This window comes from Bos indicus, chromosome 23 (genome assembly GCF_029378745.1).
Source record: "Bos indicus isolate NIAB-ARS_2022 breed Sahiwal x Tharparkar chromosome 23, NIAB-ARS_B.indTharparkar_mat_pri_1.0, whole genome shotgun sequence".
Classification (NCBI taxonomy): domain Eukaryota; kingdom Metazoa; phylum Chordata; class Mammalia; order Artiodactyla; family Bovidae; genus Bos; species Bos indicus.
In genome coordinates, this window is record NC_091782.1 from 54,137,394 (window position 1) to 54,162,059 (window position 24,666).

Sequence of the window (24,666 nt, forward strand, 5' to 3'; positions counted from 1 at the left end):
AATTAACTAGTGTACTTGTGTGTGCACACATCATGTATGTGTGTGTATTTTAACCTATTATCTGAATTAATGAAATAACCTAAGGGTCCATAATGCTGTAAAACTTAAAAGAAGCTAAAATAAATGTAGATTCACATCAGAGAACTTATTTGGGCCTGGTACGTATGGTTATTCTTAATTGGGTACCATTAATTGGTATACACATATGAAAAGACTTAGCAAGCAAGATGGAAATTGTGCTTAAGCAAACTGTAAAAAATTTAAAAAAACTCCAATATAATTGACTTTTAGAAAAGTCTGCTGAGTTATAATATCAAGTATAATAGCAGTCTAACATTTTGTTTCTTTTGTCCAGTTGCACGTTTTATGACTAAAATTAGTTTTTATCTAAATTTCTTTTTCTCCTTTTAAAACAGGAGCAAGTAACACTGCAGATACATTATTTCAAGAAGTCTTAGGTCGAAAGGACAAGGCAGATTCCACTAGAAATGCACTCAATGTGCTCCAGCGATTCAAGTTTCTTTTCAACCTCCCTCTAAATATTGAAAGGAACATCCAGAAGGTACAGTGCCTGTTCATGTGCCTGTGGGCGCAGATGTCTTACATTTTAGAGTTGTGAGGATGTTTTTTATCTTAACCAAATTAATTAAACTTTACTGACAATCTCCAAAATGTTTCTTTATTTTAAAGGGTGATTATGATGTGGTTATTAATGATTATGAAAAGGCCAAGTCACTCTTTGGGAAAACAGAGGTGCAAGTTTTCAAGAAATGTAAGATTTATTACTTTAAGATTTTTTACTTTGCTTTTATAGGAAAATTGTGAAATGGATTTTGCAAAGAATGTTAACATGCATTTTAGCTTTTGTTTATATGGTGCCCCTTTTCAAGTGTAAGATGGGTACTTCAGAAGTAGCTTAGTGGAGTTTCTTAGTGACCTGGAGAGAGAACTACAGGGCGGGTGGACATCCTTTGATGCTTGATAATTGTGATGCTACTTAGGTCTTTTTTACTGGAAAGAATTGTTACAGGTATTTTACAGAAATGGAAACCTACATTTTATTCTTCCCTCTTTAGAAAGACTAATAATATATTTATGAATTCTAACCCTACTTTAAGCAAATTTTGAAATTATCTCTATGGTAGAGTTACAGAAAATAAAGCCTAAAATGCCTTATTAACTGGGAGAACTATCACAGGACTTGATTAAATTTGTAAAGAAATCCAAAAGGACCCAGAAAAGTTTATTTTTATTGTGATAAATTTACAGTGTGTGTGTGTGTGTGTGTGTGTGCGCGCGCGCGTGCACGCACAGGCTCTCACACTGCACACCAGTGAGTTTGACAGGTACACACACCCTGTAACCCGAACCCTGCAGGGAATGTTTTCATCGCTGGGGAAGTTCCCCTCCTGCCTCTTCTCAGTCAGCCCCTCCGTCCGCACAGCCAGTCTGCTTTCCATACTTTGATTTTAAACTTTCATTCTGTAAATCATGTAATTATTTCCTTTTTAATTAGATTATGCTGAAGTAGAAACACGGATTGAAGCTTTAAGAGAATTACTTCTGGAGAAGTTGCTTGAGACACCATCAACTTTACATGACCAGAAACGTTATATAAGGTAAACCTTCTGTGAGAGTTTTAACGAATCACATGTATCTGGGTGATGCTGGATACGTCCTGTTGCTCTTACAGAGACTCGGGGAGACTGGGAGAGTGATGAGACGGCAGAAGGGAAGACAGGCAGCAGAAGTGTGGGGACCCATGTAGGACAGCAGGTCTTGTGTGTACTCAGAGACTGGGGAGCAGTCACCCTTTAAAGGCAAGAGAATCCTGCCAGTTTGGGTGAAGGGAAAGCGGCCTCATTGCCCTTCTCCTGTCCACAGGATCTAGCCTGGCTGGGGGGCTGCTCCCTGACTGGCTTCGAGGGTGGCGTTGTCCCACGGGGCTCCAGTGCTGCAGGTGGGGCAGGGCTCAACAGCTGAGGGTTCTGAAAGCTTCCAGGCTTGAAAAGGAGGTGGGGATGCTGACTTGGAAAGGACGGCAGTAGCAGCAGAAGCGTGGGCCCCATGGTGTGGTGGGAACCGTGTTGCTCAAGAGGGAGGGAGTTTTAACGTGGGCTGGCGTGGGGAGCTGGGGTGCCGGCTGCCCCCCAACAAGCCACGCGGTCGCTGCGTGGCACCTGGTCACACTTGCTCCACAGGTGGGGGGCCTCTGGCTGTCTGCCTTCACAGCCTGTCTGTGCTTTTCTCTAAGTGTCCCCAGAAGAAAGCACACACAGGAATTTTTCTGGCTTGTAGAATCATAGAAATTTAATGCTGCTAATTAACTGTGTGTTGTTATCCAACTGCCTTTTTTTTTTTTTTTTTAACATGTAAAGTAACAGAGTTCCAGGAAGGCTAATCTGTCATCTAGGATACAAAACTGTTTAGCGTCTTGTCTGTGTTCTGCCATGCTGCTTCACTAATAATTACAGTTATTCTGTTACATCTCTTGGTAGGAAAATGATGTTAAACCTTATCGAGTGCAGGATTTCTTTATGTAGTGAATTGCCGTTGTGTGATAACTCATGCAGTTTCCGTGACCGGTTAACCTACTGGATACCGTTTAAAAGATAGTAATATTAAAAAAGGTTCTTTTAAATGGCCTATTGCTTTATTCCCTGTCCTTTCAAAAGGAAAAGAACAAGAATGTCACCGAAAATGTCAAGTAATTTATTTACTTTTTAATCTTTATTTTTGACACTTTGAAACTACATGGAGCAATTTATCATCCTTTTTTAAATTAAGGATTTAGTTATTAAAGAATAGGAAAAACATCACAACCAGGCCAAACATCTGTTGGAGTTTGGAATCTGTGATGAGCCACCCTGTGAGCACCAGGTTGGGGGGAGCCCTCAACTTTATCGCCAGCAGGGCTGTGCGTCTGAGCCCCACACACTGGGAGCTGTGCACAGCGTGAGCATGGGGCTCTCCCCTGTTGCCGTGCGGTTGTTCAGTGCTGACTCTGGTTCGAGGCGTTCTCACAATTTCTTCTCTCCCTCCTCTGCTGCTGCTAGCAGCTTGATTGAGAAGCAGAGTACCCTGTAGCAATATCAGTGTGATTCTTTCCTTGGTCATTGTTAAAAATCATGTCTAAGTATGCCTAACGGCTCTAACTCTTAAATTTTAAAATTTGAGTCTATGCTCACCATAATTAACATTCCTTACCTTTTCCCCACTAAAAAGCCCTTTTAAAAAGTATTCTTTGGTAACGAAGTTTAAAAGGAAGTAGCAATACTCTGTATCGTATTCTAAGCCAAGATTTTTGAAATGTAGTTTACAGTCTTTAATGTACATCCTAAAAGAAAAGTTACTGGATTAAGTCATTTAACCAGGGGAAAGCCTTAACACAAGTTGTACTTTTGAACTGAAACACTGTAGAGTTTCTGAGACAACAAATTTATCTTTCTTTATAAAACTCTTTTGTGTAATACCCATTAACAAGATGGTAGAAAGAGGATTATTCTTAAATTTTGGAAGGACTGAAGGGCCTTACAGTTTGAGGGAGTGCTGAGCAGAGGGACGTCTTGATCGCCTAGCTGTGCTGCTCCATGCGTGCGTCAGAGAGGAAGGCGGGCGCGGGGCGGGGGTGCTGCGTTTACTGCTGGTGTGGCTCCAAGGGTGCTGTGTGAGCCCAGGCGTCTGGAGGAGGTGCTGCAGGAGCCCTGGGGGCACACACAGCTTCTCCTGCCTGAGGCGAAGCTCCAGCAGACAGTCCACAGGCTCAGCACAGTGGGCTCCAGGCCCCTGTGAGTGGGGCCAGGATCGCGCCCCCTCCTGGAAAACCACCGCCTGGTTCGTCCTGGAGCGGGGCAGGGGTTGTTCCCGAATGCCAGGTCTTGTTTATCACTGACTTGCTTCTCCTCTGGTTAGCTGCTGGCTGAGAAGCCTGAGTAAGGAAGTGCTTGCTGCTGGAGGGCCCGGGAGAGACGCCCAGTTGTGTCCCTGCGAGAGGCCACGCTTGTGACTGTGACTAGTGACTGTGTGTTCTTAGACGAAACTTCAGCCCCAAGACAGTAGACAGCTTACGGTTTGTAGTAATTTTAAGACAGCAAGTCCAGCTTTTGGAGTTGATTTAATTTGCTTTAAGTTGTTATATTTACGTATTTCATGAGGGCTAAGTTTTGAATAATACTTGTCAATTTTTCAGCAGAAATCTACTTCAGTTGTCTATCTGGGTTGGAAATTTTCACAGACAAATAAGACTTTAAATATTTTTCAGCCTATTTTAAAACCAAGAAAAATGCCCACCTCCACTGTATATTTTGAGGAATGTCTTCTCACGAATCAGAGTTTAGGCTTACAGGTCAGTGTTTGCTGTCACCAGACCTCTGTGATGTGGTCCAAAGTCTCAGCTGCCCTGTTCGGAGCATAAAGAAAGCAGGGTCACACTGCCATCTGGTGGCCGTGAGTTTCAGACCAGAGAAGAAGGTCGTCTGGCGGAGACTGTGCTGGTGTTTCCTGTGTGGCCGAGAGCTGAGCAGGCGCATTCTGATCAGGACACTGCACGCTGTCTCTGTCATCTTGGTTGTCTTTTTATAAAGTCCTAGCATTTTAAAATGTACTTTTATTGTTAATTGCATGCAAAGAAGTTTAAATATGTTTCATTTAGAACTGAATATTAAAGAGTAAGTATTGATGAATGCTTTACTAGTTGACGAGAGTTTTAAGTATCCTTAAAAGCCGTGACTTTAAGATACACTAGCTTTCGTTTTGACCTTATGGCTGTGCAGCAGAAGCTGACTCGGTCAGCCATTGCCTTGCCGTTTCAGGTACCTGTCCGACCTCCACGCGCCTGGCGACCCTGCGTGGCAGTGCATCGGGGCCCAGCACCGGTGGATCCTCCAGCTCATGCACGGCTGCCGGGAGGGCTGCGTGCGGGACCTCAAAGGCAAGGCCCTCCCCTGGTCGCTCGACACGCTCTGGGGGCACTTGGCTGAGGAGGGGCTCATGTTCCCCGTGCCTGTGCCTGTGCCACCCTCCCCACCCCAACCCCCACCTCGAGCACCCTCCCTGAGCCAGGGACTGAGAGGCATGGGGTAAGCCTCAGCACGCCTGTCTCGTGCGGTCTGGCTGCATGGACAGAGCTTTGGGCAGCGGACAGTAACTCCAGCAGAAGTGACACGGCGTGTAGGGATGGTACCTGTGTCCGTCAGCAGAAACGTGCACTCGTCACTCCGTCAGCTGCCTGCTGGGCTCTTCTGCACACGAGGCCCTGAGCCAAGTCCAGGGGCGCAGACATGGGCCCTGCCCTCCCCTCTCGGCGACGCTGGGTTTGGGAGGAGAGTGAGGCAGTGTGGGAGCGAGGCTGGCGCAGAAGGGAGGCCGCGGGTGTTTGTGACAGCCTGTCGTGGGTTAGCTGGCTTGGATTTGAGTGTTCTCTAGTTGCGAATCAGTTTTTTTCTATTCTTAATGTTTAGGAAAACCCAAATATCTCTTTCCTGATGCCATATCCAAACTCCTGTTGTGCCATTAATTATTTTAACAAGTTTTAACAAGTGAAAACACAAGCAGCACACGTAGTCTGAGGTCGATGTGGATGTCTGGAGGCCTCAGTTTCTTGTGCTTGGAGTCTGCTCAGTTGGGCAGGCTCTCGCCCCGGGCTGCCTGACACAGTCCCCTGGTGTTTCTGAAGACTGTCGCTCCCGGCCTCCTCCCCTCCCCTCCCACTGTGTTAGACTCTCTCCTGGTGGCGCCCACACGCCAGTGGCTTTAAAGCTTCCAGGTGGTGGTGCAGCAGGCTTGGCAGGCAGTGCGGTGGGTGCGTGCTCAGGGCTGAAGTGCTGTGCTGAGCGGACCCAGGTGGTCTCCAGCCTCTCGGAGCTTGTCCTCTGGTGAGAGAGAAGTGGTTTAAAAAGCCACATGGGTGTTTATTTGTCACGTAAGTATAGTTGTGAGAGGTATTCCGAAGTGGGGAGTACAGAGCTCTGCCTCAGCCTGGTTAACCGGAGGCCCCGGAGTCTTCCTGGAGGAGGTGCTGTTGCCACTGAGCCTCCAGGAGGAGTGTGGTTTTCCAGGGAAAGGCCGCTGGAAGGTGGTCAGATGGCCCTGAGTACAGACAGGGCTGTGGTCTGTCAGAAGGCTTCCCTGCTCAGGCTTGTAAGAAACAATCTGGCTGCACGTTTAGTTTTGAAAATATTCAAATTTCTGGAAAACATGTCTAATTTATAAAGACCGCACAGGAAATTTCATGCTCATTACATCCATACCTGAAAGCTCTGATACTCAATATCCCATCACTAGTCTGGGTCCTTCTTGGAGGTAAATGGAGATGCACCCTTACCTGGTGGAGTCCTTCCTTGTCATCTGGACGCTTCGTGCTGCTAAACTCACTCACCCACCACTGCCGAGAGGCAGCATCTCCGGGAAAAAAGACATTCGCTTCTGTGTGACTGGAGACCTGCCTTTTTATTTACTCTGACCAAGCCTGTTGTAGAGGTTGTTCCTTGTTGGCGGCATGGTTGAAGGAATGTGCATTGACTGGAACCTCTTGTTAGTGATGAGGTTTAGGTAAACTTATTTCCATAAGTTGGTCTTTTTGATTGAAGAGTGCAACATAACAGTTTATAGCTCTTTGAACTTACTCCATAAATTTCATGACAATGCAGTATAAGTTTCCTAAATCCATTAGCCAGATGTTTATAGATTATGATCTTAACTGTCTTTTGACGTTCAGAAGAACATCCTGAGCCATACCCACCTGTTGTCAGCAACACAGCTAACACAAACAATATAGACAGTCCTAACAAGTCCATACTCTTTAATTGCAAATCTGGTGTATTCTTTGAGCTCACATCAGAAGGAGTTTATTATTTTGGAGAATTCCAAACCTATTTAGGAGCACTAAGGGTGACCCCATGACCTCTTCTGTGTCTGCCCAGTTTAGACAGTTATCTGCTCACAACCCGTCTCATTGTACCTACAGCTCCTCCCTCACCCTGAATTGCTTTTGAAGCAGGTCACTTCATTTCATTTATAGTTATTTCAATATGTAATTTTCAAAGATAAACATGCTTTGTGAAAACTATATCACTTGAACTTCTTGAAAGCTATTATCATTACTTGAAGTGTTATCAGTACTTTCTTGATATCAAGCATTCAGTTAACTGTCAATTTCAAAAGCAGTTTAATATGTCCAGTAGCTCTTGAAGTACATAGATACTGTGACTTTTTAATCGATGGTCAGTGCAAAGGCAGACGATGGCAGTGCGGAGGCGTCACGCAGATGGAGACAGAACTTGTATTTCTTACGAGAATTAGCCATTGGCGACGTAGCGTCCACCGTGGCCGGTTGGCCCCTGGATGCTTTCCTGGTTGTCGTCATCAGTGTGTCTGTCCCTGGGCATGTTAGCTCTGCACTGTGCTCCTGTCTGCTGTGTGCAGGTATGTAGTGATGTAGTGAAGGCGTGTGTGTATGGTTCAGTTCAGTTCAGTTGCTCAGTCATGTCCAACTCTTTGCAACCCCACGAACCGCAGCACGCCAGGCGTCCCTGTCCATCAGCAGCTCCCGGAGTCCACCCAGACCCATGTCCATTGTGTCGGTGATGCCATCCAGCCATCTCATCCTCTGTCGTCCCCTTCTCCTCCTGCCCTCAATCTTTCCCAGCATCAGGGTCTTTTCAAATGAGTCAGCTCTCCGCATCAGGTGGCCAAAGTATTGGAGTTTCAGCTTCAACATCAGTCCCTCCAATGAATACCCAGGACTAATCTCCTTTAGTATGGACTGGTTGGACCTCCTTGCAGTCCAAGGGACTCTCAAGAGTCTTCTCCAACACCACAGTTCAAAAGCATCAGTTCTTCTGCGCTCAGCTTTCTTTATAGTCCAACTCTCACATCCATAGATGACTACTGGAAAAACCATAGCCTTGACTAGACGGACCTTTGTTGGCAAAGTATTATCTCTGGTTTGTAGTATGCTGTCTAGGTTGGTCATAACTTTTCTTCCAAGAAGCAAGCGTCTTTTAATTTCATGGCTGCAATCACCATCCACAGTGATTTTGGAGCCCAGAAAAATAAAGTCAGCCACTGTTGCCACTGTTTCCCCATCTATTTGCCATGAAGTGATGGGACCAGATGCCATGATCTTAGTTTTCTGAATGTTGAGCTTTAAGCCACCTTCTTCACTGTCCTCTTTCACTTTCATCAAGAGGCTCTTTAGTTCTTCACTTTCTGCCATAAGGGTGGTGTCATCTGCATATCTGAGGTTATTGTGTCTGTAGGTGGATGTTTATATAAAATATTGGCTTTAGTTATAAGTTTGCTTGGAATAACTAGTTTTTGTTGTTGTTGTTAATTCACAACCAGTTGTTCTGATGGACTCCCGGTTTACAGATATCCTAGTTATGTGTAAGAGAAATGAGGTCAGTACGGGGCAGGATTCCTAAATATCATTTGGACTTTCTGTTGGCATCCTCTCATAATTACAACCTTGTGGGTCTGGTAGAAACCTGGGAAACTGTCTGGTTCAGACATGACTTGGGTCTACATTTTGCATATGAGGGAACTGCCTCAGAGGAGCCGCATGACTGCTCAGCTTCTCTCAGTCGGGCACACAGTGCCATGGACCTCTGTTCTGTTGCTGAAGCTAATGTTCCATCAGATGGGTTTCTGGACACAATGAGCTAATGGCGTGGTGGTGGCAGTGCCTGCGTCTCTTCCAGCACGTCTCATTTCTTGTGAATCTTCTTCACTTTCATTCAGGTCCTCTCAGGAACCTGTTTTCAAAACAAAGGCTTGTTGGGTTCTGAATCTAAAGAATGGATTGTGAGTTCTGTTGTGACATCTGCACTTGGACTTGAACACCAAAGAAGAGAAATTGATTCACCCACCCCAGGCAGAAGGGTTACGACCTGAGACAGTGTTTGTGATGTGAAACTAGTTTTAAAAGATAGAGTGTAAATACTTCAGACAGGAGAAGATGTCTTTGTAAGTAAAGCTGGTTTTTATGCATTAATTTAAGGAACCTAATATAATTTTTTAAAAGTTTTACATGGTGGTTTGTGTTAAAAATGCCAATTGTATTTGTCTTGTGGTCTTCAAGAAAAGCTCATGAGCAGAGATGGTGGCAGATTTTCTGAGCCAGGGAGACCTGGTGTGCTGCAGTCCGTCGGGTCGCAGAGAGTCAAACATGACCGGGCTGAGCCAAGTCCTCCGTAAAAGCTGTGTTTTTCTAGGACAGGTTGTTTGCATATGAAGCTTTGTCCGCAGAGGTAGGTCCCAGGGTGCTATTCTTGTGGATGCTGCAGCAGCACCTTCTCTGGATGCCAGTTTTATGGTCATAGCACAGACCAGCCTGGTGAGTGGTGCCTGATGGTACGTACCAGGACTCAGACAGGCGGTGACCGCGGCCCCTCACACGGCCAGCCGGGCACCCGGGAGCGCGTTGCTGCTCCTCGTGGCCTGCCTCTGTAGCCCACATGCTATCTTTTGGCTTTTCTAAGGGGAGACAAAGATGGGGAAAGAGCAGGAATAAAGATCGGCATTAAAGAATTCATCTTTAAAGCGTAAATGCCTGTGGACGAATCTGTTTTCTTCCAGCCTGAGGTAGTTAACTGTTCGGCTTCTCTTCCAAAACTTTTACCACCTTATGAGAAGTGTCATTTGTCTCTTAAAATTCCTATGAAATAGGGCCAAAATGAGACTAAATCTTCAGGTTTCCTGTCAGGAAAAGCCTTTGGTTTAACCCCCTACCGACATTCTCAAACAGGATTTTTAAAGGTAGCCTTCAAAGGCATTTTTTCCATTGTTCTGAAAACAAGTTTAAGTCTTAAAATACATGCTGACTCTTATCTAGTAACTCCAGGGAGCATCAGTCTGCTGCGGCCTTAGGACTTCCCAGCGACGTGGTGGGGCAGAGGCAGAGCAGCGCTTCCAGAGTAGGTAGAAGCAGGAGCTTCTTGTGCACAGTCACACGGCAGGAGGAAAGACTCTTCTGGGTGGCTCGGGTTCTCTTTGGAAATGTAGACTGATACGTCACACGGGAAAGGTTTGATCTGAACCATCACAGTATGGATCTGTTATAAAGGGAAAATAGTAAGCATAGGCAGGCAAGCAAGCAATTGCTCAGTTGTGTCGGACTCTTTGCGATCCCATGGACTGTAGTCTACCAGGCTTCTCTGTCCATGGGATTTTCCAGTCAAGAGTACTGGAGTGGGTTGCCATTTCCTTCTCAGGGGATTAAGCATAGAGGCTGTGCTAACTATCTCCTCTTTTAAATATTTCAGACATTGACCAGATTATTAAGCTAATTATTTGCTGAAATAAAAATATTTGTTTATCCAATTGTCTTAAAATATAAAAAGGCTGTATTTTTCAACTGAAGCTCACCAAAATACATGCATAAATTATATTTCAAATTTATGTGCAGTTTTGTGAATGGATGCAGTATAACTAAACTTTTTTTTCTTGATATTTAAAAAATACAGCTGGGACCTTTATGTAGACAATCAGTGGGGTTACTAAATTTAATTCTAGTGTTTCCATAACGTAGGTTCAGGTGGCTCCTGGGCAGCTGGTTAGGTGTAGCCTCCACTAGGAGACTTGGTACAGATTCCTCAAGTCTTCTGCAAAACTACAAAAACAGCTCTGTGCTTAAAAAGACAGTAAACGTCTTAAAAAGACAGTAAACATCTTGTTATACGTATATTAGATGCGTTAATAAAATAAGTTTTATTTTCAGTTCAGTTCAGTCCCTCAGTCATGTCTAACTCTTCGCAACCCCATGAATCGCAGCACGCCAGGCCTCCCTGTCCATCACCAACTCCCAGAGTTCACTCAGACTCACGTCCATCGAGTCAGTGATGCCATCGAGCCATCTTATCCTCTGTCGTCCCCTTCTCCTCCTGCCCCCAATCCCTCCCAGCATCAGAGTCTTTTCTAATGAGTCAACTCTTTGCATGAGGTGGCCAAAGTACTGGAGTTTCAGCTTCAGCATCATTCCCTCCAAAGAAATCCCAGGGCTGATCTCCTTCAGAATGGACTGGTTGGATCTCCTTGCAGTCCAAGGGACTCTCAAGGGTCTTCTCCAACACCACAGTTCAAAAGCATCAATTCTTCGGTGCTCAGCCTTCTTCACAGTCCACCTCTCACATCCATACATGACCACAGGAAAAACCATAGCCTTGACTAGACAGACCTTTGTTGGCAAAGTAATGTCTTTGCTTTTGAATATGCTATCCAGGTTGGTCATAACTTTCCTTCCAAGGAGTAAGCGTCTTTCAATTTCATGGCTGCAGTCACCATCTGTAGTGATTTTGGAGCCCAGAAAAATAAAGTCTGTCACTGTTTCCACTGTTTCCCCATCTATTTCCCATGAAGTGATGGGACCGGATGCCATGATCTTCGTTTTCTGAATGTTGAGCTTTAAGCCAACTTTTTCACTCTCCACTTTCACTTTCATCAAGAGGCTTTTGAGTTCCTCTTCACTTTCTGCCATAAGGGTGGTGTCATCTGCATATCTGAGGTTGTTGATATTTCTCCCGGCAATTTTGATTTCAGCTTGTGTTTCTTCCAGTCCAGCGTTTCTCATGATGTACTCTGCATATAAGTTAAATAAGCAGGGTGATAATATACAGCCTTGACGAACTCCTTTTCCTATTTGGAACCAGTCTGTTGTTCCATGTCCAGTTCTAACTGTTGCTTCCTGACCTGCATACAGATTTCTCAAGAGGCAGGTCAGGTGGTCTGGTATTCCCATCTCTTGCAGAATTTTCCACAGTTTATTGTGATCCGCACAGTCAAAGGCTTTGGCATAGTCAATAAAGCAGAAATAGATGTTTTCCTGGAACTCTCTTGCTTTTTCCATGATCCAGCGGATGTTGGCAATTTGATCTCTGTTTCCTCTGCCTTTTCTAAAACCTATTGAACATCAGGAAGTTCACAGTTCAAGTATTGCTGAAGCCTGGCTTGGAGAATTTTTAGCATGACTTTACTAGCGTGTGAGATGAGTGCAATTGTGCAGTAGTTTGAGCATTCTTTGGCATTGCCTTTCTTTGGGATTGGAATGAAAACTGACCTTTTCCAGTCCTGTGGCCACTGCTGAGTTTTCCAAATTTGCTGGCATATTGAGTGCAGCACTTTCACAGCATCATCTTTCAGGATTTGAAATAACTCAACTGGAATTCCATCACCTCCACTAGCTTTGTTCGTAGTGATGCTTTCTAAGGCCCACTTGACTTCACATTCCAGGATGTCTGGCTCTAGGTCAGTGATCACACCATCGTGATTATCTGGGTCGTGAAGCTCTTTTTTGTACAGTTCTTCTGTGTATTCTTGCCACCTCTTGTTAATATCTCCTGCTTCTGTTAGGTCCATACCATTTCTGTCCTTTATCGAGCCCATCTTTGCATGAAATGTTCCCTTGGTATCTCTAATTTTCTTGAAGAGATCTCTAGTCTTTCCCATTCTGTTGTTTTCCTCTATTTCTTTGCATGGATCACTGAGGAAGGCTTTCTTTTCTTGCTATTCTTTGGAACTCTGCATTCAGATGCTTATATCTTTCCTTTTCTCCTTTGCTTTTTGCTTCTCTTCTTTTCACAGCTATTTGTAAGACTCCTGGTCTTGTTTTTGTTGACTGTATAGAGCTTCTCCATCTTTGGCTGCAAAGAATATAATCAATCTGATTTCGGTGTTGACTATCTGGTGATGTCCATGTATAGAGTCTTCTCTTGTGTTGTTGGAAGAGAGTGTTTGCTATGACCAGTGCATTTTCTTGGCAAAACTCTATATTAGTCTTTGCCCTGCTTCATTCCATATTCCAAGGCCAAATTTGCCTCTTACTCCTTGTTACTTCTTGACTTCCTACTTTTGCATTCCAGTCCCCTATAATGAAAAGGACATCTTTTTTGGGTGTTAGTTCTAAAAGGTTTTGTAGGTCTTCATAGAACCGTTCAACTTCAGCTTCTTCAGTGTTACTGGTTGGGGCATAGACTTGGATTACTGTGATATTGAATGGTTTGCCTTGGAAACGAGCAGAGCTCATTCTGTTGTTTTTGAGATTGCATCCAAGTACTGCATTTTGGACTCTTTTGTTGACCATGATGGCTACTCCATTTCTTCTGAGGGGTTCCTGCCTGCAGTAGTAGATATAATGGTCATCTGAGTTAATTTCACCCATTCCAGTCCATTTTAGTTCGCTGATTCCTAGAATGTCGACATTCACTCTTGCCATCTCTTGTTTGACCACTTCGAATTTGCCTTGATTCATGGACCTGACATTCCAGGTTCCTATGCAATATTGCTCTTTACAGCATCGAACCTTGCTTCTATCACCAGTCACATCCACAGCTGGGTATTGTTTTTGCTTTGGCTCCATCCCTTCATTCTTTCTGGAGTTATTTCTCCACTGATCTCCAGTAGCATATTGGACCCCTACTGACCTGGGGAGTTCCTCTTTCAGTATCCTGTCATTTTGCCTTTTCATACATGGGGTTCATGGGGTTCTCAAGGCAAGAATACTGAAGTGGTTTGCCATTCCCTTCTCCAGTGGACCACATTCTGTCAGATCTCTCCACCATGACCCGCCCGTCTTGGGTTGCCGCACGGGCATGGCTTAGTTTCACTGAGTTAGACAAGGCTGTGGTCCTAGTGTGATTAGATTGACTAGTTTTCCTTGAGTATGGTTTCAGTGTGTCTGCCCTCTGATGCCCTCTTGCAACACCTACCATCTTACTTGGGTTTCTCTTACCTTGGGCATGGGGTATCTTCATGGCTTCTCCAGCAAGGCACAGCCACTGCTCCTTACCTTGGACAAGGGGTATCTCCTCACCACGGCCCTTCCTGGCCTTCAACGTGGATAGCTCCTCTAGGCCGTAAGTTTTATTTTAAAGTTGTTATAATGAGGATATATATTAGGAAGTTTCTAAAGTTTATTTTTTGGAGATTTAAAAAAACAGTTTCTCTCCTGAATGTTTTTCACATTGTTGATCACGGTGTTGATTTAAAGAGAAAAGGCAAGTCCCAGTGGGCAGTGCTGGTCGTGTTTCCCCCAGCCCGAGTCCTGCGTGGCTGTGCCCTCCTTACTCGCCCTTGCTTCAGTGGCTTTAGAAGAGGCAGTGCTTCCAGACTCTTGTAGTAGGATTTTATTCGCTCTCTTTGAGATTTGTAAGCCATAGAGGATATACAGAAGAAAGTAGATCCAGGAGAGAGGGATCGGAGAACAGTGCCAGGTGTGACTGCAGTGGGGCCTGGTCGTCCTTTCGCTTTTGTCCTTCTTCAGGAGGAGGTATCGAGATGATGTTCAGGGTGCTGTGAATCTGATTCACGGTGCGTCCCGTTAGAATTGCTGCTGTTGCGGGTCAGCAGTGCAAGTTTATTTAAGCCCTTTTCGTACTAGATGCAGCTCAGCAGTGTTTTACACGATTGTGCATTTGTCTCTTAATCTAATTTGAAAAGACAAAATTAGCTTCCAAATTAAAATGGAGACTAGTGATAAGTACACTGGCATTTGAACATCTGATTTACTGTTGAAACAGTGTAGCATTCACTTGCGGCCCTGTCAGTGACACGTCAGCTTCTGGGATGTTCACAGTGTGGGCTGGGAAGGACCCAGGCCGGGCAGCTGGCAGCGGGAAGAGAAATGGGAAGCCAGGTCCCACAGCCCAGAAACAGAATCGTGGATTCAGAAGCTTAACGGGAGCAAGCAGAGCTTTCTGCTGCAAGTCTGCTCACTAGACCCTGTGCCTTCCTTTCCCAGCCAAGCTGCTTTTCAAAAAATGAGTTTTCATCCTGGTTTTTATGTTTATGATCCCCCGCCTCTGTTTTCCAGACATTAATTCTAAAATGATACCTAAGTTTTGGGTCTGTACTAAGCCAGAGTAACAGATTTAATCCTCCAAATCTGTATGGTGGGAGTGACTTTTAAAAGTTATTTAGACAAAATATTTCTAGTTCTACTTCAGTTGATGCCTTATTTAAAAGATGGAAATTTAGAGCAAGGTCTAAATTTCAGTCCATTTAATTACCTAGTAATTTCCAGGAGTCCAAGGAAACACCGCCTCTCTTTTCAGGGCCCCCAGGCCTTCACAGCACCTCGCTGGACCTCGACGCAGAGGTGCGCGCCTCCGCGCCCAGTCACCTCGGGCAGACGGCGTCGCTGAAGAGGGGCAGCAGCTTCCAGCCTGGTCGGGATGACGGTGCGTGTCTCCCTCCGCTTCTTTCAGATTTGTGTTTGTGTAGCTGCCGTTTTTCTCCTGGAAAATTCCATAATTACTTGTGTTCCTGCTGCTGTTACCAGCCATCATGCTTTCTACTTGTTAAGTAACAGCCCAGAAATTAAACTTAGCAAATCACAGTGTATTTTACATTGCACGTTAAAGAAATGCCATTTGATTTTTTAAGAAACCATTGGGCATAGGTCAGTGTTACTCACGTTTCTGTGGTTGAATTTTTCAAAATATGCCACAGAAAAAATTCTCTGAGAACTTCTTCAGGATGAATGTTGCAACAAAAGTTGATTTCTGTAGGCAGTACAGAAAAATAGTAGACAATTCTTTACCGAATTTTAAAATTTGGTTTGAAAAAGAGTTGCTCATTTAATATTAATCATAAATTGGTAATCGTCTTTCCTGGGGTAAGTAAGGCATCTCAGATTGTAATTGTTACATTTATTTCTGAGGTTGACATTTATCTGTTGTTTGTTTTCATATGTGAGATATAAAACACGTGGTCACAGTACACTCATGTAAAGGTTGATGCTGTCAGTCACTGGTGACTTATAACCTCAATAATCAATATAAGGAATGCAAATGAGGTAATAGAAACATGTCTTATTAATTTCAAATACCTCTGAAGGTTATTTCAAAGTATTTCATATTATTCTTTCAAGTATTAGAGTAGAGACTTATTAATAATATGAATGAATGTCCATCGTAAGCACAACTTAAAATCAGATGATTCTTTTGTGCTAAATGAAAGGCTGTCTCTATAACTGTCAGTGTTCCCCCTTCCTACCCTGCTCCCACCAGACACTGGAGTAAATATCGGGAAGAACGGGGCTGCTTGCTTCTGTCCAGTGTGGAGCATGTAGCCCTGTGAGCAGAGGCCACCAGGGTCTGATCCACAGTCAGACTGCTGAGCATCAGAGCACACCTCCTTCCCTGACAAGGGCGGTGCGGTGTCTGTGAACCCTGTGTGCACCTCTCCCTGCTGCTCTGTGCTGCCCTGCCTCCAGCCGACCCTCTAACAGGCTTAACTCAGAAGTGACACTTGAGGCTGACTGAATTATATCTCCATCTCGAGTCAATTCAGTTCAGTTCAGTCACTCAGTCGTGAACAACTCTTTGTGACCCCATGGACTGCAGCGCACCAGGCTTCCCCTTCCATCACCAACTCCTGGAGCTTGCTCAAACTCACGTCCATCAAGTTGGTGATGCCATCCAATCATCTCATTCTCTCTCGTCCTGTTCTCCGGCCTTCAGTCTTTCCCAGCATCAGGCAGGGTCTTTTCCAATGAGTCAGTTCTTCACATCTGACCAAAGTATTGGAGTTTCAGCTTCAGCATCAGTCCTTCCAGTGAATATTCAGGACTGATTTCCTTTAGGATGGACTGGTTGGATCTCCTTGCAGTCCAGGGGACTCTCAAGAGTCTTCTTCAACATCACAGTTCAAAAGCATCAATTCTTCGGTGCTCAGCTTTCTTTATAGTCCAAATCTCACATCTGTATATGACTACTGGAAAAACCATAGCTTTGACTAGATGGACCTTTTTCAGTGAAGCAATGTCTCTGCTTTTTAATATGCTGTCTAGGTTGGTCATAGCTTTTCTTCCAAGGACCAAGTCTCCTTTTAATTTCATGGCTGCAATCACCATCTGCAGTGATTTTGGATCCCCCCAAAATAAAGTCTGACACTGTTTCCATTGTTTCCCCATCTATTTGCCATGAAGTGATGGGACCAGATGCCATGATCTTAGTTTGCCATGATCCATGTTGAGTAGTTCAGATTTATCCTGCCTGGGTTTTGTCAAGCTTCTTGCATCTACTTTATCACATTCTGAAAGTTTTCATCAAATTTGGGAGATTCTGGGCAATCACTTTGTCAGACTTTCTGCTTCCTTTTCTGGACCCCAGTGGCATGTCTGTTGAGCCAGTGGGTTATCCATAGACTGCAGAGGTCTGATCCTCACCCGTCTTTCCACTCTGCTTCATTATAGAGTTGATTACTCTGCCTTCAGCTTCTCTGATGTTTTATCTTCAGTGGCTAACCTAAACATTTCACATTGTTTTTTCATCTCTAGAAGTTGCATTTAGTTCTTTTGAATTTCTTCCCTTTCTTTCCTCGTCATTTTCGTGTTTTCCTTTACTTGAACATTGTCCTTGTGGGTTAATTCCATCTCTGTCATTTACTCTTAACTAGTTTTCTCCCAGTTTTCTCGTTCTGATTCTCTTTCCCCTGCCTTTCATCCTGGCTAGTCATGTTTTTGTTTCTCAGACACTGGGAATGTTCAGAGTTAAGTGTCTGGGTTTTGTTGTCTCCCTTTAAAGAGTGTGAGACTTTATCAGTTACTTGCAAATAAGTGTGTTTCTTGCAAGGCTTGTGGTTAATTTGCTGGAGCAGTAGCCTTCCTTCTGGAGCCCCTGCTGAAAGGACTGGGCTGGTCAGGAGGACTGCTCCCTTCCTGCCTGTGGGGCTGCTGGGCCCCTGCCCTCCCCACTGCCCAGCTGTGAGGCTCCCTGGGCTCCTGGATCCCTGCCCTCCCCACTGCCCAGCTGTGAGGCTCCCTGGGCTCCTGGACCCCTGCCCTAACCACTGCCCAGCTGTGAGGCTCCCTGGGCCCCTGCCCTCCCCACTGCCCTGCTGTGAGGCTCCCTGGGCCCCTGCCCTCCCCACTGCCCGGCTGTGAGGCTCCCTGGGCTCCTGACTGCACCACTGCCCTGCTGTGAAGTTAGTTGTGGGTTCAGCAGTTGTTCAAAGAGATTTTCACTCTTGATTCAAAAGTATATTAATACTGTTACCTTCTTTTCCCCTTTAGCGTGGAGATGCAAAACTCCCCATCGGGTGGCATTTGTTGAAAAATTGACCAAGCTTGTTTTAAGTCAGCTGCCCAACTTCTGGAAACTCTGGATTTCATATGTTAATGGAAGCCTTTTCAGCGAGGTATGTGTACAGATTTGACTATAGATGTAGCTCAGTCATTGTGAGTTTCTAGTTTTAATCATTTTAGATTTTGAAGTGACTTTTTTAAAACCTCAGAAGCCCAGAGCCTCTATTGTCAGATATTTTAAGATTAGTTGAAAATTCTATTCAGCCCTAACACTAATAGCTGTGTGGCCTTGATCAAGTGCCCTCCCTGTTCTGGCCTCAGGCCCTCGACTGGAGAGAGAGAGTAGTGAGTGTCTCCCAGGAGGTGGGTGAGGGTTTGGGGAGGCGGCCACCCAGAGAACAAGACTCTGGCGTGAGGACAGTGCCAGTCAGGCCGTGTTGTGGGTGAGACTGTTGTGCAGTTAACAGGAAGCAAATGACAAAACAAGGAGAAAATGCTCGCATCTTGCACCGGGTCTGAAGTGAGAAGGAATTTCCCGGTTGGACAGAACATAAAGATCCTGTTTTCTGGCCCCTGTGTGATCCACCTGAGAAGTTGCTTAAGCCTTTACATTCTCAGAAGCTGCACATGTGCTCAGTGTCCTGATCATAGTTGGTAGCACAGAAGTTAGGGACGTAAAGAAGCGGCTCTGCTGTCCCCCTTCCTGTCCACCTGTGACCGACCCCCAGGTCCCAGGGTGTAGACTGAGCCTTTTGTTAGTGGTTATAAAAAAGCTCTGTTGAAAGTTAATTGTGCAGAGGTCAGTCTCCCATACAGCATGTACAGAGTTTGGCCTTCACAAATGCAGACCTGCTTGTTGCTGCCCAAGGAGGAGCATGCTTTCAGATGTCCTGAAGCAGGTTTTGTCAGCGCTCCACTGCACACGGGCCCCACCAGCCCATGTCTTCATTCATCATGGCTGTGAGGGTAGCAGCCTCTGTGGGAGGCAGCGCCCCCACTGCCATGTCGTACCCTCACCCTCTTACCTGCCCCACCAGAGCAGGTCCCTCTTGAGACTGGAAAGAGGAGGTGCCTCCACACCAGTGCCTGGACAGGTGTGTTCATAGCTTCTTTTGCCGAGTGTCAGCGTTTGAACACCCAGTGTGTGTCGCTGACTAGCTGTGATGTGGCAGCTAACGGTATGTGAAATGCTTATGACAGTATCTGGCAGATAAATAAGATGTTGCTCTTACTATTTGGAGAAAGTATTCTTTCCAGTATTTGAAGTGTCGTTGGCCTGGCACACAGTAGGTGTCTCATAGCTGTAAGAAGTGAGGCAGTGGTGTTGACCAGAGATGTGCAGGGCGACGCTGAGGCAGGGGCTCACATACCTAAGGGAGCGGCGCCCTGGAAACTGGCTGAAACTCGTTGTTTTTTTCCAGCAGAGTGTTTTTCCTTCCAGTTGTATCAGTTTCTGGAGGTGCTCTCCCCCTCTGCATGGACAGTAGTTATCTCATCTTGAGTCTTTTTAGAGTTTTTGATCTGGAATAATGTAGTGAAAAGGGACTATATTTTCCTGCCTTACAAGTTATACCTAGTTGTGGTAAATGTCTAGATGAAGTATTTAATTGCAGATGAAAAATAAATGAGCTCAGGAATAATATTAGCCCTGAAAAAAAGAAATCACTTGTAATTAGTTGTATGAGTGGATTTGCCTCTGGAGTTTCTACCTATTAATAGTCATAAACTTCTCTTAAAAGTTTATAGTAATATTAGTTAAGTGTAATTTACTCCACAGATTTGGGTGTGTTTTTAAATTAAGTTACCCTCTACTGGAAAGCTAGTAAGACCCCAGAGGACAGTGGGAGGAATGGAGGAGTTAGGAGAGGGAACTGTCACGTCATGAGTGGAAACCAGAGACTTAAATTAACGTTGGGAAGAATTCCAGGGTTTTTGGTATTTAATTTCATACAAGAAAGCTCTGAAATATTTAGTTGCAACTTACTTGAATTTCTTTTCTTGTTGTAAAACTGTTTTTGTTTTATTTAGAGTTCATCCGTTAAAAGATTTAGATGGAGTTTCCAACAGTTTAACAAATAGTTCTTCAGACTAGTCACGGCCATGAGAAGTAACATATGTGAATCAAAACAGTGCAGTCTGACCGTTGGTCTCACCACAAAGGAGTTTTGGTCTGTGTGTGCAGGAAAGAGTTAAGGGTTTTAGCTAGTGAAATGGTTAGTAGTAGGGTAAGATCTCACCTTTAGATACATTTTAAATGTAGTGTATTTTCAGGTGAAAACTTTTAAAGTATCCAGATTTTTAAATATTAGGAATCAGCATTTTAAAAAATTATGTAACTCATAGTAAGTATGTAAATTAAAATGTTCTTCCTGTTTCAAAATTTTCTTTTTAAAAGCAGGGCAAACTGCACATAATTCAGCATGTTGGAGATATTCAACTCTTTATCAAATAAAAACAATAAGTAACAAATTTTTTTAACAATTGGAAGAGGAAGGCCTTATAACTGGTTCCCCCACCCACTCACTCCACCTGCTCACTTCTTTACGTGATTGGAGACGCCCTCGGAGTCTAAATGGTTATTCTGTCCAGTCGGCGTCTTCATGCATGCACTAGCACCTGTTTGGTGGGCAAAACTATTGTGGAAAAGTTTAGCCTTAATTTTAGTATGATGTTTTTAACAGTTGATTTTTACTCTTTCCGTTGATTCAGAGCTATTTCACAGGACAAAGGGCTTTGAAGTAATCTTCCCATTGGACAAGCATTTAGTGCTATGGCAGATATAAGAAAAACGCCATCTGGCAGTCAGGATACTTAGTTTTATATGGGCACAACCCTTCACGGAGACAAATTACGCCTTCTTTCAGAGTCCCTCGCCACCGCCACAGCGTGGTCAGGGCTCAGAAAAACAGCTGCTAGGATGTTGGCTCTGTTTTCAGCAGCATATATAGAGAGAGAATGGATTTGTTCCAAGGAACTGTCTCCCAGGACTGTGGAGTTAATAGCCCCGAGGTCCGCAGTTGGCGTGCTGGAGACCCTGTGGTTCCCAGCTGCAGGCCAGCAGACTCCAGACCCAGAAAGCCACTCTTTCACTGTTCTGCTCAGGCCTTCTGCAGACACCAAGAAGGCAATCTGAAATTCAGATTTGGAAAGCAGATCTTTCTGCGAGGAAAGATTTGGGCTGGAAATGTGAATTTGGAGCTGTGATCTTGTGACTTATAATGAGAAGTATGTACTTGATCTTCACTTCTGATATTGTGACTTCCTAAGTCACAGTGCAGGCATGTTAGTGAGTGTCTCATCTCCCCGCTGAGGCCAGGCTCGTTGTCCAGAGGACCAGCCGTGGGTTTAGAGGGTAGGAACTTTCAGTGCCACCCCAGAGAGAAGGGCTGGAGGCTGCGTTCAGTCGCCAGGGGTCTCGTCAGGTGCTTCTGCATGATGAAGCCTCAGTAGGAGCCCCGGGGACGGGGACACCTCGCCCTGGGCCTCTTGTCCTTCCAGATGGTCACTCCACCATGAGCTCCTCTGGTCACATCTCACCACAGCTCTGCATCACTTCAGTTGCTTCTCAAGTGTCTTAAAAATAAAGGGAGAAAAGCATCAGTTTCTGTAAATCTTGGTGTACAAAGAATTTTGAGTGTTGTTGGCCAAGAGACTTAGGAATTCGCTTGTTGAATTATTATCGTGATTTTTCATTCTTTCAAAAAAGCATCACTACAAAGAAAAAAACATTAAAAGTTGCACAAGAAGTGTGAGTTACTGCCAGAGAGGGGTGTGTGTCTGTGTGTGCCTGCCTTGTCCGTCAGGGTGTCTGACTCTTGGTGAAAACACCAGCATCCTTATCCTTGTCTTCCTCCTTCAGGTCAAAAGTGTTGATCATGTAGATGACTCTCCACAGTTTCTCTAGCTTATACCTAAAAAAATGACATTACCTGAAGTATTTTAAAATTACCTTGGTGTCAGTATCACAGTCATTTATAATGCAGTTATTCCTAACTTAAAGTTCTCCACCTAAATACACCAGTGTTTTACCTTTTAAGGTTATGGTGGTGAGTTTTTTTAATGTCATTTCATGATGACTTGTTCCTTCGGAAAGTGTCCTAAGTTTGTCCTGCTAGGACATTCTATAGAATAATATTTGGTTGTAAGAAAATTTGATAATAAAAAGTTAACTGAAATCCAGTTGAACAGATTTCTCTCTTAATCAGTGTAAAGTGGTCTTCTACACATTGCTCTAAGGAGAAAGAGAAATCAGAGGAAAACATGACTCTGCAGTCAGTTCTAGAATACATTCCCTCCAAACTGGACTAAAATCCCTGGAAGAAGAGTGCTGATGCGTAATTTTTAAAAAATAAAATACCACCATTCACTCTTAACTCTCACAGTCGCGAATACTGTTGGGGGGAGTGTGGGGACAGGGTTTCCCAAGTGGTGCATTCGTAAAGAACCCGCCTGCCAATGCAGGAGATACCAGAGACGCAAGTTCAACCCCTGGGTCAGGAAGATCCCCTGGAGGAGGGCATGGCAACCCACTCCAATGTTCTTGCCTGGAGGATCCCATGGACAGAGGAGCCTGGTGGGCTACAGTCCATGGGGTCACAAAGAGTCGGACACGACTGAGCACACACACACACTGAGGGAGGCGGGCGGTGGACCCCCCCAGAGCTGCTCCTGCTCTCGTCTCTACACCCACTCCCGGGAAGTGGTGCTGGAGCAGCATTGTGGGCTGCATGCCTGTAGGTTTAACCGTAGAAAGTTGTAGACGAGAACGGCATGTGACATTCACCTACAGAAAGGATAGCTTCAGCTTCATACTTAGGTTTATTTATGGGAATTGTACTTAAAGCTTTTAGAAGATAAATAGCTTCTTGTTGGAATAATGAGGGTTTTCTAATTAGTCATCCCTTAATCAGAGACTTAGACTACTACTTATACGTTCCTTTTAATCACGTTATAACCATATTTCACGCTCTCTTTACATACAACAGCTAAGCATGTCTTATTTTTATGAATTATTTCTAGAGACAACTAATAGGTTTTTTGTTTTTTTATTTTCATTTTTCAGACTGCTGAGAAGTCAGGCCACATTGAGAGATCAAAGAATGTAAGGCAAAGACAAAATGATTTTAAGGTAAGTTAAGGATAAGTATGTAGACTCTTTCTTGGGGTAGGGCGTTCTCAAACAAAGTGACTGGAAGGCCTGATATACATTCAAGACATTTCGTCTTGTGCAGGCTGACTCCCCCACTTGATTCAGTCAAGTTTGATGCCTTTTAATGCAGTTCTGCTTGTTCGTTAACATGTAGAAAATGATCCAGGAAGTCATGCAGTGTCTGGTGAAGCTGGTCCGTGGGGCCCTACTCCCACTCGGCGCGGCAGAGGGCGGCGGGCGACAGCTCGGAGGCTGGGAAGGGAAGGCTGAGCTCTCTGGACCGTGGCTGGCTCACGTCATCCAGACCCTCAGGTAAACGTGGGTGCATTCTCCAGAGAAGGGGCAAACATTTTTGTCTTTTTAGGGGAAAAAAAGACACACTCAGCAAAAGTTTTGCTCTGTCTTTTGTGTCCGCTGTTTGCTGTGTGTCATCTAATAACTCAGCTCCTAAGCCTTCCTGATGCTTGGGTCTGATGAGAGTGTCACCTCTGTCACTGTTTAACCAGTGTTACTGTGGCGTTACAATCCCTGTCATGGATTGTACAATCCTGTTTTCAGCATACAGTGGTAGCCTGTCAGTGCCGCCGTGGAGCGTGGTGGGACGCCAGAACGATGCTAGGGTCCACTCCAGGCCCCTGTGCTCACCTTCGTCTCACTGTGTTTGTTCCACAGGCTGACGTATGAGTCGCTGGCCGCCCTTGAGATCCCTAACGACTTGCTGCAGACCATCCAGGACCTCGTCCTGGATCTCCGCGTGCGCTGTGTGCTGGTCACACTGCAACACACAGCCGAAGGTCTGCGGAGAACCTGATGACGTTGGTTCAACAACATTATCCACACACGCCTCTCTGTCCAGTGTCCAAATCCTCAAAAACAAGAAAGATGCTCTTATAGAAATCTGAATATTTCAGATTATCTGTCGCTGTTCAATGTAGTTTTTGTTTTTTTTTTCTTTCAAATCCTGTTTACTTTGAGATGCCGGGCCATGCAGAAATTAAATGGATACTCTTGAAAAACACTTAAGGATATAAGACCATCCTTATGGAAAATGTCAAATGGAAAAAGTAGACTATAAAATGTGTATAAAGTATGAACTTAATTTGGAGAATATACATGTATATTTAAAATTTTTGATTTAGAAACATCAGCATTAAGTCAGAAGAAAGACTTAAGTTTCTCTTAGCAGCAGAAGCTACAGGCGATGCTCATTTTCTTAATACTTTTAGAGTTTTCAGGGTTTTTGCATATAGTCATAGACAAGAAAGATTATCTTTACGGAGCAGCCTTTTGGGTGTGACGTGTTTCAGAAACAGTTGAGAATGTTGTTAGGAACGGCGCAGGCCGCTAGTGTCTTCCTTGGGACTTTGTCGTAGGCCGGCCATGTCTGCGTAAAACTGGCTCCTGCCCCTGGTGAGGAGCTGCGCCCTTAAGTGTGCCCAGGTCTGTTCCTCCCGCCGTGGGCATCGCGCTTTTGTTGTTGGGAACGTGCAGGACAGAG

At 44.6% G+C, this 24,666-nt stretch overlaps 1 protein-coding gene across 11 annotated transcripts in view; it reads left to right on the plus strand.

The window, feature by feature from the left end:
* EXOC2 (exocyst complex component 2) overlaps window positions 1–24,666 on the plus strand; it is a 131,611-nt gene that overhangs the window by 48,769 nt on the left and 58,176 nt on the right. For 10 of the 11 annotated variants that reach the window (XR_011563573.1, XR_011563575.1, XR_011563574.1 and 7 more), the window contains exons 8-16: window positions 417–562; window positions 691–772; window positions 1,517–1,619; window positions 4,812–4,930; window positions 15,045–15,170; window positions 18,008–18,132; window positions 23,082–23,147; window positions 23,323–23,480; window positions 23,841–23,962. Coding sequence is in view for 8 of the 11 variants with exons in the window: in XM_070778506.1 (XP_070634607.1) it covers window positions 417–562; window positions 691–772; window positions 1,517–1,619; window positions 4,812–4,930; window positions 15,045–15,170; window positions 18,008–18,132; window positions 23,082–23,147; window positions 23,323–23,480; window positions 23,841–23,962 (1,047 nt within the window). In the remaining 3 variants the exon portion in view is untranslated. The remainder of the gene's footprint in view (window positions 1–416; window positions 563–690; window positions 773–1,516; window positions 1,620–4,811; window positions 4,931–15,044; window positions 15,171–18,007; window positions 18,133–23,081; window positions 23,148–23,322; window positions 23,481–23,840; window positions 23,963–24,666) is intronic. The other variant, XM_070778504.1, reaches the window with a different exon arrangement.